Source organism: Zerene cesonia, unplaced genomic scaffold (genome assembly GCF_012273895.1).
Source record: "Zerene cesonia ecotype Mississippi unplaced genomic scaffold, Zerene_cesonia_1.1 Zces_u008, whole genome shotgun sequence".
Lineage (NCBI taxonomy): Eukaryota > Metazoa > Arthropoda > Insecta > Lepidoptera > Pieridae > Zerene > Zerene cesonia.
In genome coordinates, this window is record NW_024045138.1 from 964,558 (window position 1) to 979,065 (window position 14,508).

General features: G+C 31.7%; 3 protein-coding genes and 2 non-coding genes across 5 annotated transcripts in view; 2 read left to right on the top strand and 3 right to left on the bottom strand.

Moving 5' to 3' along the window:
• Positions 1-41: 41 nt before the first annotated feature.
• On the bottom strand, positions 42-5,959 carry LOC119839121. The gene is made up of 6 exons (XM_038365318.1): positions 5,834-5,959; positions 2,623-3,106; positions 1,906-2,174; positions 1,238-1,437; positions 655-766; positions 42-436 (listed from the first exon to the last, which is right to left on the bottom strand). The coding sequence occupies exons 1-6, from the start codon at positions 5,909-5,911 to the stop codon at positions 320-322; spliced, it is 1,260 nt and encodes a 419-aa protein (XP_038221246.1). The 5' UTR covers positions 5,912-5,959; the 3' UTR covers positions 42-319.
• Positions 4,289-4,450, bottom strand: LOC119839142. Its single transcript, XR_005288234.1, has one exon. It is a non-coding gene; the product is annotated as a U1 spliceosomal RNA (small nuclear RNA).
• Positions 5,960-6,212: 253 nt separating the features above from the next.
• LOC119839144 lies at positions 6,213-6,374 on the top strand. The gene has a single exon (XR_005288236.1). It is a non-coding gene; the product is annotated as a U1 spliceosomal RNA (small nuclear RNA).
• A 1,104-nt stretch (positions 6,375-7,478) lies between these two features.
• Positions 7,479-9,144, top strand: LOC119839140 (cyclin-dependent kinases regulatory subunit-like). The gene is made up of 2 exons (XM_038365346.1): positions 7,479-7,682; positions 8,277-9,144. The coding sequence occupies exons 1-2, from the start codon at positions 7,624-7,626 to the stop codon at positions 8,497-8,499; spliced, it is 282 nt and encodes a 93-aa protein (XP_038221274.1). The 5' UTR covers positions 7,479-7,623; the 3' UTR covers positions 8,500-9,144.
• A 2,444-nt stretch (positions 9,145-11,588) lies between these two features.
• LOC119839089 (dystrophin-like) overlaps positions 11,589-14,508 on the bottom strand; it is a 275,524-nt gene continuing 272,604 nt past the window's right edge. Inside the window, exon 24 of the mRNA XM_038365281.1 lies at positions 11,589-13,658. Coding sequence (XP_038221209.1) covers positions 13,546-13,658 — 113 coding nt within the window. The 3' untranslated portion in view covers positions 11,589-13,545. The remainder of the gene's footprint in view (positions 13,659-14,508) is intronic.

A 14,508-nucleotide genomic window follows, 5' to 3' on the forward strand; every position in this document is an offset into this window, starting at 1 on the left:
TTAAACCAGATCAATACCTCAATCATTTTGTAATACTCTTATCCAAAAATAAAAATAAGTGTAAGTAATAGAGACATATAATAATTATTGCTACAATTATTAAAATCTGTTTGCATACATAACGCAACCAAACAAATTTAAGTGTATACATACAGTTTATAAACAAAATTAGTTACTTTTTTCTGTTAAACCACAGCATGTAAAAACACATTCATTCTAATTTAAAAACGTTTAGAATAATCACATATGAACTTATAAACAGAAATAATATAATAATCATAGGATTAATAAATTCGCATATAACCGAAATTAACTATCTTCATAACAATCCTTCGTCAACCAGCTCTATAACGAGGTCGGCCATTTTCTTTCTGCACGCCGCGTTTGAAGTCCACACTGGCTTTACGCAGTCATGAGATGGAGTTATCTCACTCTCCTAGAAAAATTACATAATTAAAATTAAGATTCTCATAACTATTTTAGAGTTTGCATAAACCCGTTATGTACCTTAAATATGCTTTTTGTTTTTCAATTGTCAATCATTAACATATGAAAATGATGTAGTCATTGCAATAAATTTAAAGTTAAATAAAATTAACGTATGAAGATATGTTGCCATTGCAATAATATTACAGTTAAAATAAATTGAATCACCTTGGCTTGATATAAGTTAGGTGCTTCATCGCTGTCGCAGGTCATTATGGGGTACATATCTAACGCAATGCCGAGACCAAAACGGCTGCTGTCTCGGAACTCTTCTTGGATCCTTTAAAAACAAACGAAACAGTTAAAATAACATGTAATTCTATACAATGTATACAGAACCAAAATAAATTATCCCATGCATTTATTTTTCATTCAAACACATCATTACATAATAATCGAGACTTATCTAACCGTTATATCGTGTTAATTACTTACGAGCTTTTTTTTTATCAAATTGTTATTAGTACTATTAGACGTATATCTTATTTGTCGCTGTATTATTTATAAATGTATATTACAACTGTAACCAATTATGGATAATAATTTTTGCAAAAAATTAAACCGCTTCTAATTGTCAGAACTAGAAGAAATTTAAATGGGACCACATGGAGGCACCAGATTTCAAATAACAAATGAATCATAAAAACTGGTTCTTCCAGTAAAAATACATGACAGTAAAAAGACAAACGCAAAAAAAATACAGTTGTACATAACCAGCTCCTTTCTTGAAGTCGGTTGAAAAGTGACTCACATAGACGAAATCGTGTCTCTATCCAGCGCGTTATCCCCACTCATCTCCGACACTCTCGTGTGAAGTTCCTCCGTATAGTACTCCAAGAGGGACGTCATGTGGTCAGCTCGCTGCTGCCGATCTAGGCACAGGTACAGGAGGAAGGCGAGATCTAGTGCTGGAGAGGAGTAACGAGCTAGCTGGAAGTCTACTATGTACATCTGTAAAATTGTGAACAGTGTAGTGACTATTGTTTCATGCAGTGCCATCTACTTATCTCTGAAATGACGAAAAATTTGACCGAAAATGTTGAATTATCTTTTTAAATTACCTTTTCTGAACTTTGAAGATTATTTAGAATTATATTATTCTATAGATTATTCTGAAGCGACAGTGACGACGCCCTTTATTTCAGAGATAAGTTTGTATTACAAAACATTACTGTTGCTTGATTTATTCATCTAAGACCCAACCCATATCTCGTTTTAGTGATATTTTTATAATTTTGAACGTTTTGCAATATTTTTCTTATTAAAGTTATGTGGCTATCAAACACAATGATTAAAAGTAAAATAACTTAATTTTAATAAATAAATAGCAAAAATTTATTTTCTTATATAAATCTATCAAAACTTAAAAAAAAAAATCCGAACAAAACATAAATCTATCAAAACTTCAAAAATGCTCACTTCAGCGATATCGCCGTTAACGTATCGAAATAGTAAATTATTAGTCCAGCAGTCGCCATGGCAGATGACAGCTAACGGTTCCCTTGGCGCCACCATGTCCACCATGGTTTGGAAGAAGGTGTCTTCACTGCAGAAGCTCTTGAACCTGGCCAGATACTTCTCTCTGTCAGGGCAGTCCCGTAACTCTTGTTCAACCATAGCTATCGCGTTCCGAATGGCTTCTGTATAATAACTTTTGTAGTACTCTTCGTTTTCGGATAAGAAGAATACTGTAAGAGATTTAATTCAAAACTTTACTGTTGTCATTAAAGGGCATTTGAATTCTAGCGCGTCGTGGGTAGGTGGTGAAACATATAGGATTTTAAAATTCGTTAGGTTTTGAAATTCGAGATTACAAAAAACTTTAACGCTTTTTCTTCGATAGATTGTAGTCAAATGAAATTTACAATTTTACGGTGACATTATAAGGATTCATTCATTTTGAAATCTTTATTGTATATTAATTTATTTGATACTTGCTGTGTGATATAGCAACTACAATACTCTATTATATGTACAATAGAGTTACTTAGTATCGGCAAGCATTGGACCATAAAAATAAAGGAGTATTGAGATCCAACCTATTTAAATTAATTAAAAACATCGTTATTAAATTGCCATGTTTTGAAATGTCTAATTATAATTATCGAGTTACACAAGTCATCAAATTCGCGTCACCTTCTGAAATTCCGTCCTGTATATTCAATAGCTCATAAAATCCTTCGGGGTTGTAGCACTTCATTGCGAGAGACAGAGCGTGGAAATGAGATAAATGCTTGAGAACGAAATAGCATTGCTCCACCGTTAGACCCTGCCTCCTGTCCGGCATCACAAACCCCAGATCCTTCAGATCTTTTAGGATCACTAAATCGTTCTGCGCCAGATAGCATTTAGGTATTGCTTTGAACGGATGCGCAAGATTCCACTGATCTTGAAAGGCAGAAAGGGCAGGCCATATTTTATTGTAAAAAGCCACCTCGTTGCAGAAAAGTTCGTCGCTTTTGAAGGCTTCTCGACGTAAAATACTTTCCGGAAGGCATTTGTAGATGATGGAGCCGGTCCACGGTTGTTTTTCTTCGGAGTCTGGGTGTTTGTGACCTTTTAGCGTGATTCGGTATACCATGGAGGTATAGTTATCACCGCGTTTTGATCCAGGGGCTCCCTGGGGATATTAAACAGAGTCACATGTAATAATTATCTAAGTGTAATCTTTATTATATATTATATATAATTTTTAGGTTCAATTTCATGTGCGACTTAGCGTAGGTATATGTGAGTTGCAATAACTATGTATAAACATACGCGACAGTATGAAAATTTTCGTGTCAAGTAAACTAAGACATTAAGCAAGTGGAGGAACCGGTCAAAGTATTATAACCGATCAGATTTTTGGCGTAATGGTGCACTCCGTGTACATTTTTTTTGCATGTTTCTTTTGTATTATTTTGTTCTATTATGTATTATGCTTGGTTATTATGTCCTTTCTCTTCTTATTGTGTACACTGTCTTCCTGAATATTTATTTTTTATTACTTCCGTTTGGCTTGGGTTGCTTGGAAGAAATTGCTATTGAGCAATAAAGCCGCCCTTTGCACGACATATCTTATTTATTCGTAATTTTATTGTTTGATTGATATATGCAATAAAGGATATTTCATTTCATTTCATTTCGTTATTTAATATTAATAAATTATTAAGCATATCTTGTAATAATTGTACGTCAATATAAGTACAATACACTACACTTATTGTATTTTAAAAGCTATTTATAGGTGTTCTACAATAGTTTTAACTCTAATTTGATTTTGAATGTTATGAGTGCATTAGAGTCATTTGCGAAAAAAATACGCCATCTATCGAAATGACTGTGAATTAAAATATATAGTTTTGATAAAATATTGTGTTGGCAAATACCACAGATAGCATAATTCTATACTTATACTGTGCTAATAAGTAATCTGTACGTGAAGCAACCGTTTAGTAAAAATGTTTTCACAAGTTCAAATTGAAAAATCATAAAGGTTTAAAAATCATAAATGGATATTACTATGTGTTGCCCGTGATATCAAGCATAAAAGATAAATGCCTACTTTATAAGTAAAGGTTACCAAGAAATTGGTAATTAAATTAATGTTTTCAATTTTATGATGTTCTCAATAAAACAAACAGAAAAATAATAATTTTATTACATTATAATTCTGGGCTTACAGGATTAAGGATAATGTTCTTATATCGTGCTATATTGCAATTTAAACTTTTATGACTAGCAACCTGCAAATCTAAGTTATCGAATTAAGTAGAAGTCAGCAATGACGCATAACATATAAATATTTGAGTCCATAAGAGGGGGACGGCGCGTACGCAGTCCCCACTACCAAAAATTACGCGTCCGAGTTATCCACATTAGGGATAATCGCAGAGGTCAACCCCGCCGCAGTGCAATGGAGGGGCCTCGCTCTGGGGGAACCGCCTTCCTGATCACGGTGTCCCCTACGCCAGGTAAGTATGCGTTCCGCAGCGCTCCAAGGGGACCTCATTCTTTGGGAAGAAAAAACTTCAGCGCGATTTGGAAACTAAGTTTATATTTCAGCGATATCTATTTTTGTTTTTTTATAGTAAAATTTAATAAGTTTAAGAATTTAATATGTAGTGTCTAGTGTGTACTAGTAGATACAGTATTATGTTATCTGTGGTTCCTTGGGCACGAAAGCGTTTGGGGCCGTTTTGTTAAGTAAATCTAGTAAAAGTAAGGAAATTCTTCGTCCTCTGGGCCCTCCCTGAGGATGGGGCGCAGGCCCCGTGTGCCCTTATGGTAAAGACAGCAATGGTGGTAGTGTGTATTTATATATTATTAAAGTATGTATTGATATGATAAATATAACTCATAGATTGAGTTTTTGATTATGCATTAAATTTATTCTAATTAACTTGATTGTTATTAGATAATTTAAAAATGTATTGATCGTTATTAGTTATTTTGTTTTCTACAAATCGTAGTGTTATTAACAACAGCACCATATGATTGAAAAAAAATACACTGTCATATAATAAAGATAACTTAAACTCATTGAAAAATACAAAAACACATCCATTAATCATTAGACTGAATTTGCTGAAACAATCCGATAGATGATATTAATTAATATAATAGATAGTCATATCAAATATGAAACAGATAACATATTATTGAGTCTCTCCTACATAAACTATGGTCCAATATTAATTACGTACAAATGCAGTCTATGTGTTTTTCTTTCAAAAGTTTATTTATCATTATTCATAAAAATTGCTTTTAATGTGACGGAGTTATTTTATAAATATATATATAGGTACTAGCTGCACCCGGCAAACACTGTTCTGCCTTACTCTTATCGTTTAGTGGTATGAAAAATAGATGTTAGCCGATTCTCAGACCTACCCAATATGCTTACCAAATTTCAGGGGAATCGGTCAAGCCGTTTCGGAGGAGTATGGCAACGAAAACTGTGACACGAGAATTTTATATATTAGATGTTATAGAATAATAACATATACCTAAGTAAGTATTGTATTAAATTTTCTAACGAAATTGTAATTTTGGATATAGCTTTATGTGCATGATCTATGAGTTATAACTAAATCAAAAATCATTATTAAGTATTAGTAGTATTATCTGTGGTATAAATATTTACTAGACACAAATATCTTAAAATAATTGTATTTTAAGATATTTTTTTATATTAAAACCAAAAAATATAATGATGATTGAAAAATAAGTTTAAAATTGTTTATCTTTGCACTTTGTTTAAGCAACAGTAAATTAATTATAAATGTATAAAGATCCGTAAAGTTAAAATTATATGTACCACACCAATAAAAATAAAAATAAATATATATTTTTTATTACTTACTTCATATTCTTCAATAGCAACATTAGGGTACTCTGCTTTCAATAAATCCTGTAGGAATTCTAGCGTTATGGTTGACATATCGGATGTATCTAGGACATCGACTACTGCCTAGGGAATCGGGTCTGATTGTAATAATTTTTACTGATATAATCATTGTTCGGCAGTGATAGGGGAGTAGGGAGTCTATGCTTCTTTAATATGTTGTTTTTTGTGGGAAATGAATTTGTTTAAATATATGAGTAAATGATATATCATACATCTACATCCGTCTTTAGTTCATTTTCGGTACCTGATCGATAGATGTCGTTGTGTGTTTGCACATCGTGCTTTAGATATTTTTTCCCAAAGAATGACATCCTCGTGGAGCGCTACGGAAAGCATACTTACCTGGCGTAGGGGACACCGTGATCAGGAAGGCGGTTCCCCCAGAGCGAGGCCCCTCCATTGCACTGCGGCGGGGTTGACCTCTGCGATTATCCCTAATGTGGATAACTCGGACGCGTAATTTTTGGTAGTGGGGACTGCGTACGCGCCGTCCCCCCATAATTAACTGATTACATTTGAATAACAGTGATAAAGTACTACTGTGCAACCCTATTGGGAGTTGTGCGCACCACTTTCTCGAAAAGCTGATAAATTTATAATTAAGACCCGTGTAACGTACAAATTATTATATACCTAACAGCACAGAGAAAGTAATAATACCAGCTTGTTTGATATTAGCTTAGAGACGTTCAACATTCTAGTAAGTAAGTCTAGCCTAGTCTAATATTCTAGTATTTTTAAAGTTACTGAGAATTACATTATTTAAAAAATATATCTAACGTGACTAAAAACAAAATAAATGCTTTTGAATGCTCTTACAGATCAAATAGTCCATGAGAATTTATGGAATCATGGCTACTCTATACATGGGGTTTATTGAATTGCAACAGGCAGTGGGGTCCGTATATTGAATAATGAGGCGCTCTCCGTATAGTTGCGATGCATGGCTAAATATGCGCTTATGTAACACTGTTCAAGACCTAAAAAATGCAATGCTTTTATATTGTATTTCAGATTCATTTGTTCTTTATTTTCATGTTTGATAGTTTTTCAATAATGCATAGAAATTGTTAAATACAAATTAAATCTAAATTGGGATTCGATGATATTAAAAATAAAAATGAATCGATAAATGTGTTGTAAAGCGTTAAAGTCAGCCATTTCATAATTCTTTTTAAGGTTTTGTTGTACGTGTATAATAACTGAATAAAGGTAAATATATAATAGGTAAATTTAGAACTACCCACTAATAGTTTCTGCATTTAAGACTAACAATGATTATATTAGTAAAATACCTTAATATTTTAATAAATTTGGTCTGATAACCTTGGAATTGTATATATAGAAATAAATGTTTTTGCTTTTTTTGCTTCTTTTTGCTCCTTTTTAAGGTAACGATTTGGTGATTCTCTTGACATTAATGATTAATTTTTTACATTTTCAATCAACACTAATATGAAATTATATCATTATTATTTCGGTTACATAATCAAAAATTATTTAGATTCCGCAATGAAAGAAAAGTAGAATTAAGAACGTAAGTTTGGCAGTTGACATTTGACATTTAAATTTTGATTTCTGACAGTTAGCTGTTAGACTTAATTTCTGACGATTTCGATCTTGCGCCGATCTTTCTCATGTCTTGATTTGTGCTTTTATTTTTTAACGTCGACTTATTATATAAATAGTTACTTATTGCTTATGTTAAAATTCGTTTTATAAAATCTAAATAGAACTCATTCAAAATGCCTGTGGATCAAATACAATACTCCGAAAGGTACAGCGATGACATCTATGAATACAGGTAAGAAAATGAGTTTATTTGATTAAGATACGTTAAATGCGATTATATGTGACAATTAATGATTATATGATTATATAAGGACACAAAACCTTCAATTATAGAAAACATTTTCAAATTCTAAAGATCTTATATCATTTTTACACTTTACGGGTGTTGATTACAAAGTATTACATTATGGTATAACTATTTCAATGTCTTTTAATTCTACTTGAAGTAATTTAATAAATCGCGCTCACTTTTATTAGTTCTGTAATTTTTACAATAATTGTATGTACATAATATATTTGAATTTCAACTTAAATGTTTATTATATAATTTTCTCCTTACTTAATTATCTGTAGATACATACTGTTTGTAGCTAGTGGCACAATAGTTAAAAATATGAGAAACTAATGTGTTTCCTAGGTGTATACACAAATAATATAATATTTTATTTTCTATTCTTTCAAAATTTCTCATTTATAAAGAATTTCTTTGCTATAAAACTAAAAATAAAATTTACAAAATAATATTTAATTATGTAATTTTTAATTATAATAATATAATTTGCAATTATTTAAATCACTCAATTTACATAAACCATCTATGTTCTAGGCATGTTATTCTGCCTCCTGACATCGCTCGCCTAGTTCCCAAGTCGCATCTAATGACAGAGACAGAATGGCGGAATCTGGGTGTCCAGCAGAGCCCTGGCTGGCTCCACTTCATGGTACACAATCCCGAACCTCATGTCCTACTCTTTAGGAGACCTAGAACTGATATACCTGCTCCAGTTAACGGGTTAGACTCTAATACTAGTTCCACAGTAAGAGTATGATTAGAATTTATTTATTATTTATCATCCAGTCTCAATGCTTTGTCATTTAAGCATTTTTTGTTATAATTGTAAACATGCTTTACTTTGTCCTACTTTGCAAAGTTATAAATCCAATATTTTGTACAGATAAATTGTCCTTCTCCTTCACACTAAATGAATATTCTGATTAGTTGAAATTTGGAATATAATTTGACATACATCTCTCATGTATAAAAAAATAAATGTTAACAAGTCGTCAGTGGGAAAGATCATACGGATATAGTTGAGTTACAAAGCAAATGGGTAAATGTACCATAATAATGGTTTTCACACTTCCATTATCTGTGAAAATTATCGGATTTATTTCTAGAAGTTTTGAAGTACTAAGTAAAATTACTGGCTAATTGTATGAATAAATATTCATTGTTATGTTATGCTGCATTGAAGCAATGAAAATATTTATAAAGTTTTGTATAACGAGATACACTGTGGATATGTTGTATATTATACCTATTAATGTATTGCAAAGACTTTTAATAACAAGCCTATTTGATTGCTGTTAAGGCTGAAGGAAATCATTGTATATATAAATTTTATTTAAACTAACTACAGGTGAAATTTCTACAAATCCATAGAATTAGTAAGTTGTTGATTTTTTAAGGAAGATTAAAAGGTATTTTCTTAGTATTTTCTTGTGTTTGGTTTCACGCGAGTATTATACATTTAGAAATTAAAAACTTTTCAACGGATTTTAAACGCGATTTATTCATTATATTATTAACCCGACGTTTCGAACACTTTACAGCGAGCGTGGTCACGGGGAGACCCGTGGTCACAGTCTCCCCGTGACCACGCTCGCTGTAAAGTGTTCGAAACGTCGGGTTAATAATATAATGAATAAATCGCGTTTAAAATCCGTTGAAAAGTTTTTAATTTCTAAAGGATTTTCTTCTCAACTTGTTAATAACAAACTGTGCAGTTTTTCATTAATATCTTTTCTTAATTATGTTACCCTTTATTGAGTAATTTGAAGCTTAATATACAAGATTGTTACATTTATACAGGGTATGTTAACATTTCACGGGATTTGAACCTCTAGAACCACCACTCTGATATTGAAATATGGCATTTTTAGGATTTGATTTATAAAGACAAAAAACAGATAAATAAATATTTATCTGTTATATGTGAAGAGAAAGGGTTCACATACGAATTCTTTCTAATATTGTGCTCATGGCGCCTTTAATAATATATTAATTTATCTAAGACTCAATTTTTCTGTCTTTGGTTAAAACTTATTTGTCGAATGTAGTACTAAAAATCCATTTTTAAATGTATTCTAATTATCTTATTACAGGTGGCATTTTTACTGTTTTGTACTTTGTTGGATGGATCAGTTTTAACTAAACATTAAAAATTGGTCCTAAGTATAAAAAAAATTGTACTATTTGTACATAAATGTTTCATTTTTTTATTTTTTATCATTAAAATTTATTGCGTGTGTAGGCTTCTAGATATATTGTAGATATAATAGTAAATATTGGATATTATTTAAAAGAAAATATTTGATTTCGGCTTTGTTTAAATACAAATGCTTTATTTTTATTGGTCTATTAAAACGAAATTATGACATTTCCTCTTTTCATTAAATTAAAATAGTGGATTCTGTATTTAATTTGATCATCATTTGCTATGATTATATTGGTTAAGATGTTCATTTTTTTATACTCTGCAATGCCATAATTGCATTTAATATTTTTTAATATATGTTATTGGTAGATGTTGTGATATTAATTTATGTTTTTTTCTATTACCATAACTGCATGCACGTAAATGCATATACAACAAAATAGTGCCTTGATGAATAAATAACAATATTAAGTCTTACATTGTGAATGTATTATTGAGAATAATGTTTAATAAGTTTTGAATTAATGCTGTATATTTTATTTACAAGTTACATTATGGATATGGTTGCTAGTTTTAGTTACTATTAACACTGAATAAGCTATGTATAAACAAAGTACTGATACCCAAAGAATTTTGCAAAAATAAATTGTAAAAGTTTATCAATAAAATAGACCATTAACGAACTATACGTTTTTATTTACCTGTATATCCTTATGAGTTACAAGTTACATATAAGCATTAATGGGTTTAGATAAATACTAGCTTTTCGCCCGCGGCTTTGCCCGCGTAGTCGCAGGAAAGATAGACACGGTGTTTGCCTTGCATGTTCCCGTTCCCGTGGGATCTCGATGAAAACTATCCTATGTCCGTCTCCTGGCTCTAAGCTACCTCTGTACAAATTTTAAGCCAAATCGGTTAATGCGTTCTTCAGTTTTAAATAGTGTAACTAACACCACTTTCTTTTATATATATAGATGTACAGCTTAATAACTCTTTAATAAGAGGATGGAAGCATCAAGTAAAATATTAAATTGATAAAGATGTCAGAGTCTTTCTAGATATGCATATATATGTCAGAGTAGGTATTTCTTTCTCATATCTCGTAGACTTACTTGTGATAAAAAATGGCATTTGAGTGTCAAGTGTCGGATAGATTTGATAGAAATATTGCTGTTACACCTTCGCTTCGCTAGCGTAGTCAAATTATATTAACAAGAATAGCGCCATCTATCGGAATTTATAAATTTGAATGATTCAAAATATCAAAATACGAGTTGAGTTGAGAAGTTGCGTCAGATGGCGCGGTACCATCTGCCCCTTTTATTTCGTTGATTTTTAATTTTTTCAACTACTAACCGCGCATTTTCATGTTGCGACAATTAGGATATTGTCATAAGTATGTCAATATCTTTTAAATTGTCTTTATATAATAGACAAATATATAAAAAGAATAAGATTCAATAGACTAAAAGAAATGTGTACCTAACATAAAAAAAGATATAATAATAATTAGTATTAGTAATTGTAATATAAAAAGGAAAAAAAAAATTGTTGGTTGCAGACATAGATCAGTCAGTTCTTTGAAGACAGACATATTATATCATCATGCAATAAGAATACCTGACAATTAACATAAACTTCATAAGCTTGGAGAGTCAGGCTTAAGTGAACAAGGTTTGAATTAAAATAAAATCACAGTGTTCACTATGCAGAATGTTTATTTGGATTTAACATCTAAAACATTATAAACACAGTAAAATATACAAATAAATGCGAAAGTAGTAGTACTTTATATAATTGCCAAAGAGTTAAATTTTTCTCATAACGAAATAGGATACTAATCATCCTTTATGTTAAACAAATATAATAAAATTATTAACAATATATTAGTGTACATTTAATATTTTTCGTTTGTTAAGTAATAATAAATTGTGCTTTTCGTTCTCTTAAAATCTATGTTAGCCAAATTAAATTACTAAACCTTCGTAAAATGGAACGGAAATTTCATAGTTGCCAGTTTAAATAAAAAGCTGCCTCACGGCATCGATAAATGATAATTATTGGCATAATACAAATGGCGGCGGTACAAAGGATACAATTTTGTAAACACCACTATATGTAATTCTGATTAATCATAAAAGGATTTACAATTCGTAAGAATTCATTTCATTACGACCATTACGCAATATTTACGAAAAATTCCACAAACAATAATCGTGATATGGTAAAATCGGAAGTCCTTATTGTAAAATTAGTTTTAACAGTCACTTAACATTCGTATAAAAGTCATCTCTCCAATATAATCTTATCTAAAAAGGTAGGCGTCATCTTAAATATAGACACACGTTATAAAACGTCCGAAACACGAACGGGCGAGAGTCGCCATCCAATAACACTAGGAAGGAAAGTCGTGCCATTGTAATAGTGAAGTATGTGGGTTACACGTTCATAGTCTCTAAGAAGAGTTCTACTGTTCAGATCGCGACGGGTGAAAGAAATCCTCTAATTTATAGAAGCTGGATTATTAATATTTCATCATCTAACGATACATATTTTTTCGATAACTCGATATATGATAACATACACAATAATATGCGCTTAAACAACATGCTTCATATTCATTTGGCTACATCTATAACTACTGCGAAAACTTTTAACGAATTCATTAACTACGGCCGCTCTGTGGTGGCATAATATTGTACGTTGATAACGGTTTACTAACTTTAACAATACACTTTCCACTATAACATAGGCCCTCTTGAGCGGTATCACCTTTACCGGTCTGCGTTTAAAATGTCTCAAAACTGGTTATTTAAAGCTAAAATTGTGATTATATTAAAGCTTAGCAGCTCTTTTAGTCGAAATAGCGACGTAAAAGATTCGCGCCAAAATCGATGTCGAATGCGTTCCGTTTTACGTGTTTACACAATTATAATATATATGCGCCGGTGTTTACACAGCAAAAAATGATATGACAATTTACAAGAAGTGATATGATTATACAATGAAGATTGTACTACTAGATATGTACTTAAACGATAAATGTTTTTTAACAAGTTATGAAAAATTTGGTACAATTTTTAAAAGTATAAATGCTCAATACAAATGTCTTTTTCGTTGTTTACATTCGCTCTGGCACCGCTGTTGATAGGAAAGAGGTTATCGAAGGGAAATAAACGGGAGTGAGGAAAGAAAAGTGACTCAATCACGATACGTACTGCAACAACGGGATGCCCTTATTTATACAATAAGCGTTGCATACGATTATCGTCTCTACGAACCCTAGCTATCGACAAATAATCAGGAAGCGCCTGATTGACTCGCGACCGATCCGTTAAGGATCAAATTCCCGTGCCCCGAAAGCTTAGTGTTTGGAAAGCTCGGTTCGATTAGTGGAATGGTAATGAGATTAGCTTTTGTATAATAAGGTGTAAAGGTTCAGTTTGTGCAGGCATTGTTAGTGATGAGTCGAAAATTAGTAGGAACTGTGGTAAATATAAAAGAGAACTGTAATTATCTTTGGTCCAAGATGCAATAGCGTTGCCAGAGCTGTAAATGGGAAACCGTGCCACGCTGGCAACTTTAGCGAGCACCATAGCGAGTTGCGAGAATTGTCGATGGTTTTATATTGCTATTTGACGGTAAATAATAGGTCTATTATTTATGGTTTTCCTCTGGTTTCCCGTTGGTGTACTGCGGGGGTGCGTTGGGGTTTTGCTGATCCTCCGTCATAACTGACACTAGCTCTTCTACCGCTTTACCGAGATCATCTGGAAATAACATTCATACTTTAATATTTATTTATCACAAGACGCTCATCCCGGCTCCGCCCAAATATCAAGATTCCTGTTTTAACCCAAGGGAGAATTTAAACGGAATAAAAAGTCTCCTATCACCCAAATCAGCTCATATCCTGTCTGTATACCAAATTACATTAAAATCCGTTCAAACATCGAAACAAACGAACTTTCACATTTTTAATATTAGTGTATTTGTGGTGTCCGTTTGCTATATAATATACCAGGTCTGTTAGCAGTTTCTACAGAGCAGAGAAACTCTGTAGTTACTTTGTTCAATCAAGACTTGGCGGTTAGTATTTTGATGTTGATATAAAAGTCGTTTTATTTTTCTTCCATGTATGTGTTTTTTTTCATTAATAAAAAATAAACTGATTTGTGTTATTAAATATGGTTGACATAACAAACGGTTTCTACAAGTACAAAATAGTATTACTAGTCCTTATTTAACTAAACAATGCTCACAAAACAAATTGAAGTGTAGGTACCGGCTGTATACATTGAATTTTATTGTACGAAAGTGAGTTAACGTATTGTTAAAAAAAATTATGTAGTGGATAATTAATCATATTACCTCAAGGTATGCGTCCTGTATGAGAGCATGAACAATAAAAACTCGGTTAATTTTTATAATGACGTAAAAACAACATGTCGTGCTCCATGCAAACAAAATAAACACGCTAGTGATACCTAAAGAAAAACTGCAAACAAACGACTCCAAACTAAGCTAGGAGGAAGCGAAACCAAAATAAACCTTCACAACAACTATCGATTACAAGTAAACTGCTCGAAGTTCCAAATTATACTTGTGTAGATACATTTT

Bases quoted from the DNA above. Each gene is read 5' to 3' on its own strand.
- LOC119839140 (XM_038365346.1), top strand. From the start codon at position 7,624: ATGCCTGTGGATCAAATACAATACTCCGAAAGGTACAGCGATGACATC. The intron at 7,683-8,276 runs GTAAGAAAATGA...TCTATGTTCTAG, and splicing joins GATGACATCTATGAATACAG to GCATGTTATTCTGCCTCCTG.
- LOC119839121 (XM_038365318.1), bottom strand. From the start codon at position 5,911: ATGTCAACCATAACGCTAGAATTCCTACAGGATTTATTGAAAGCAGAG. The intron at 3,107-5,833 runs GTAAGTAATAAA...TAATATCCCCAG, and splicing joins TTGCTATTGAAGAATATGAA to GGAGCCCCTGGATCAAAACG. The intron at 767-1,237 runs GTGAGTCACTTT...TTGTTTTTAAAG, and splicing joins AGAGACACGATTTCGTCTAT to GATCCAAGAAGAGTTCCGAG.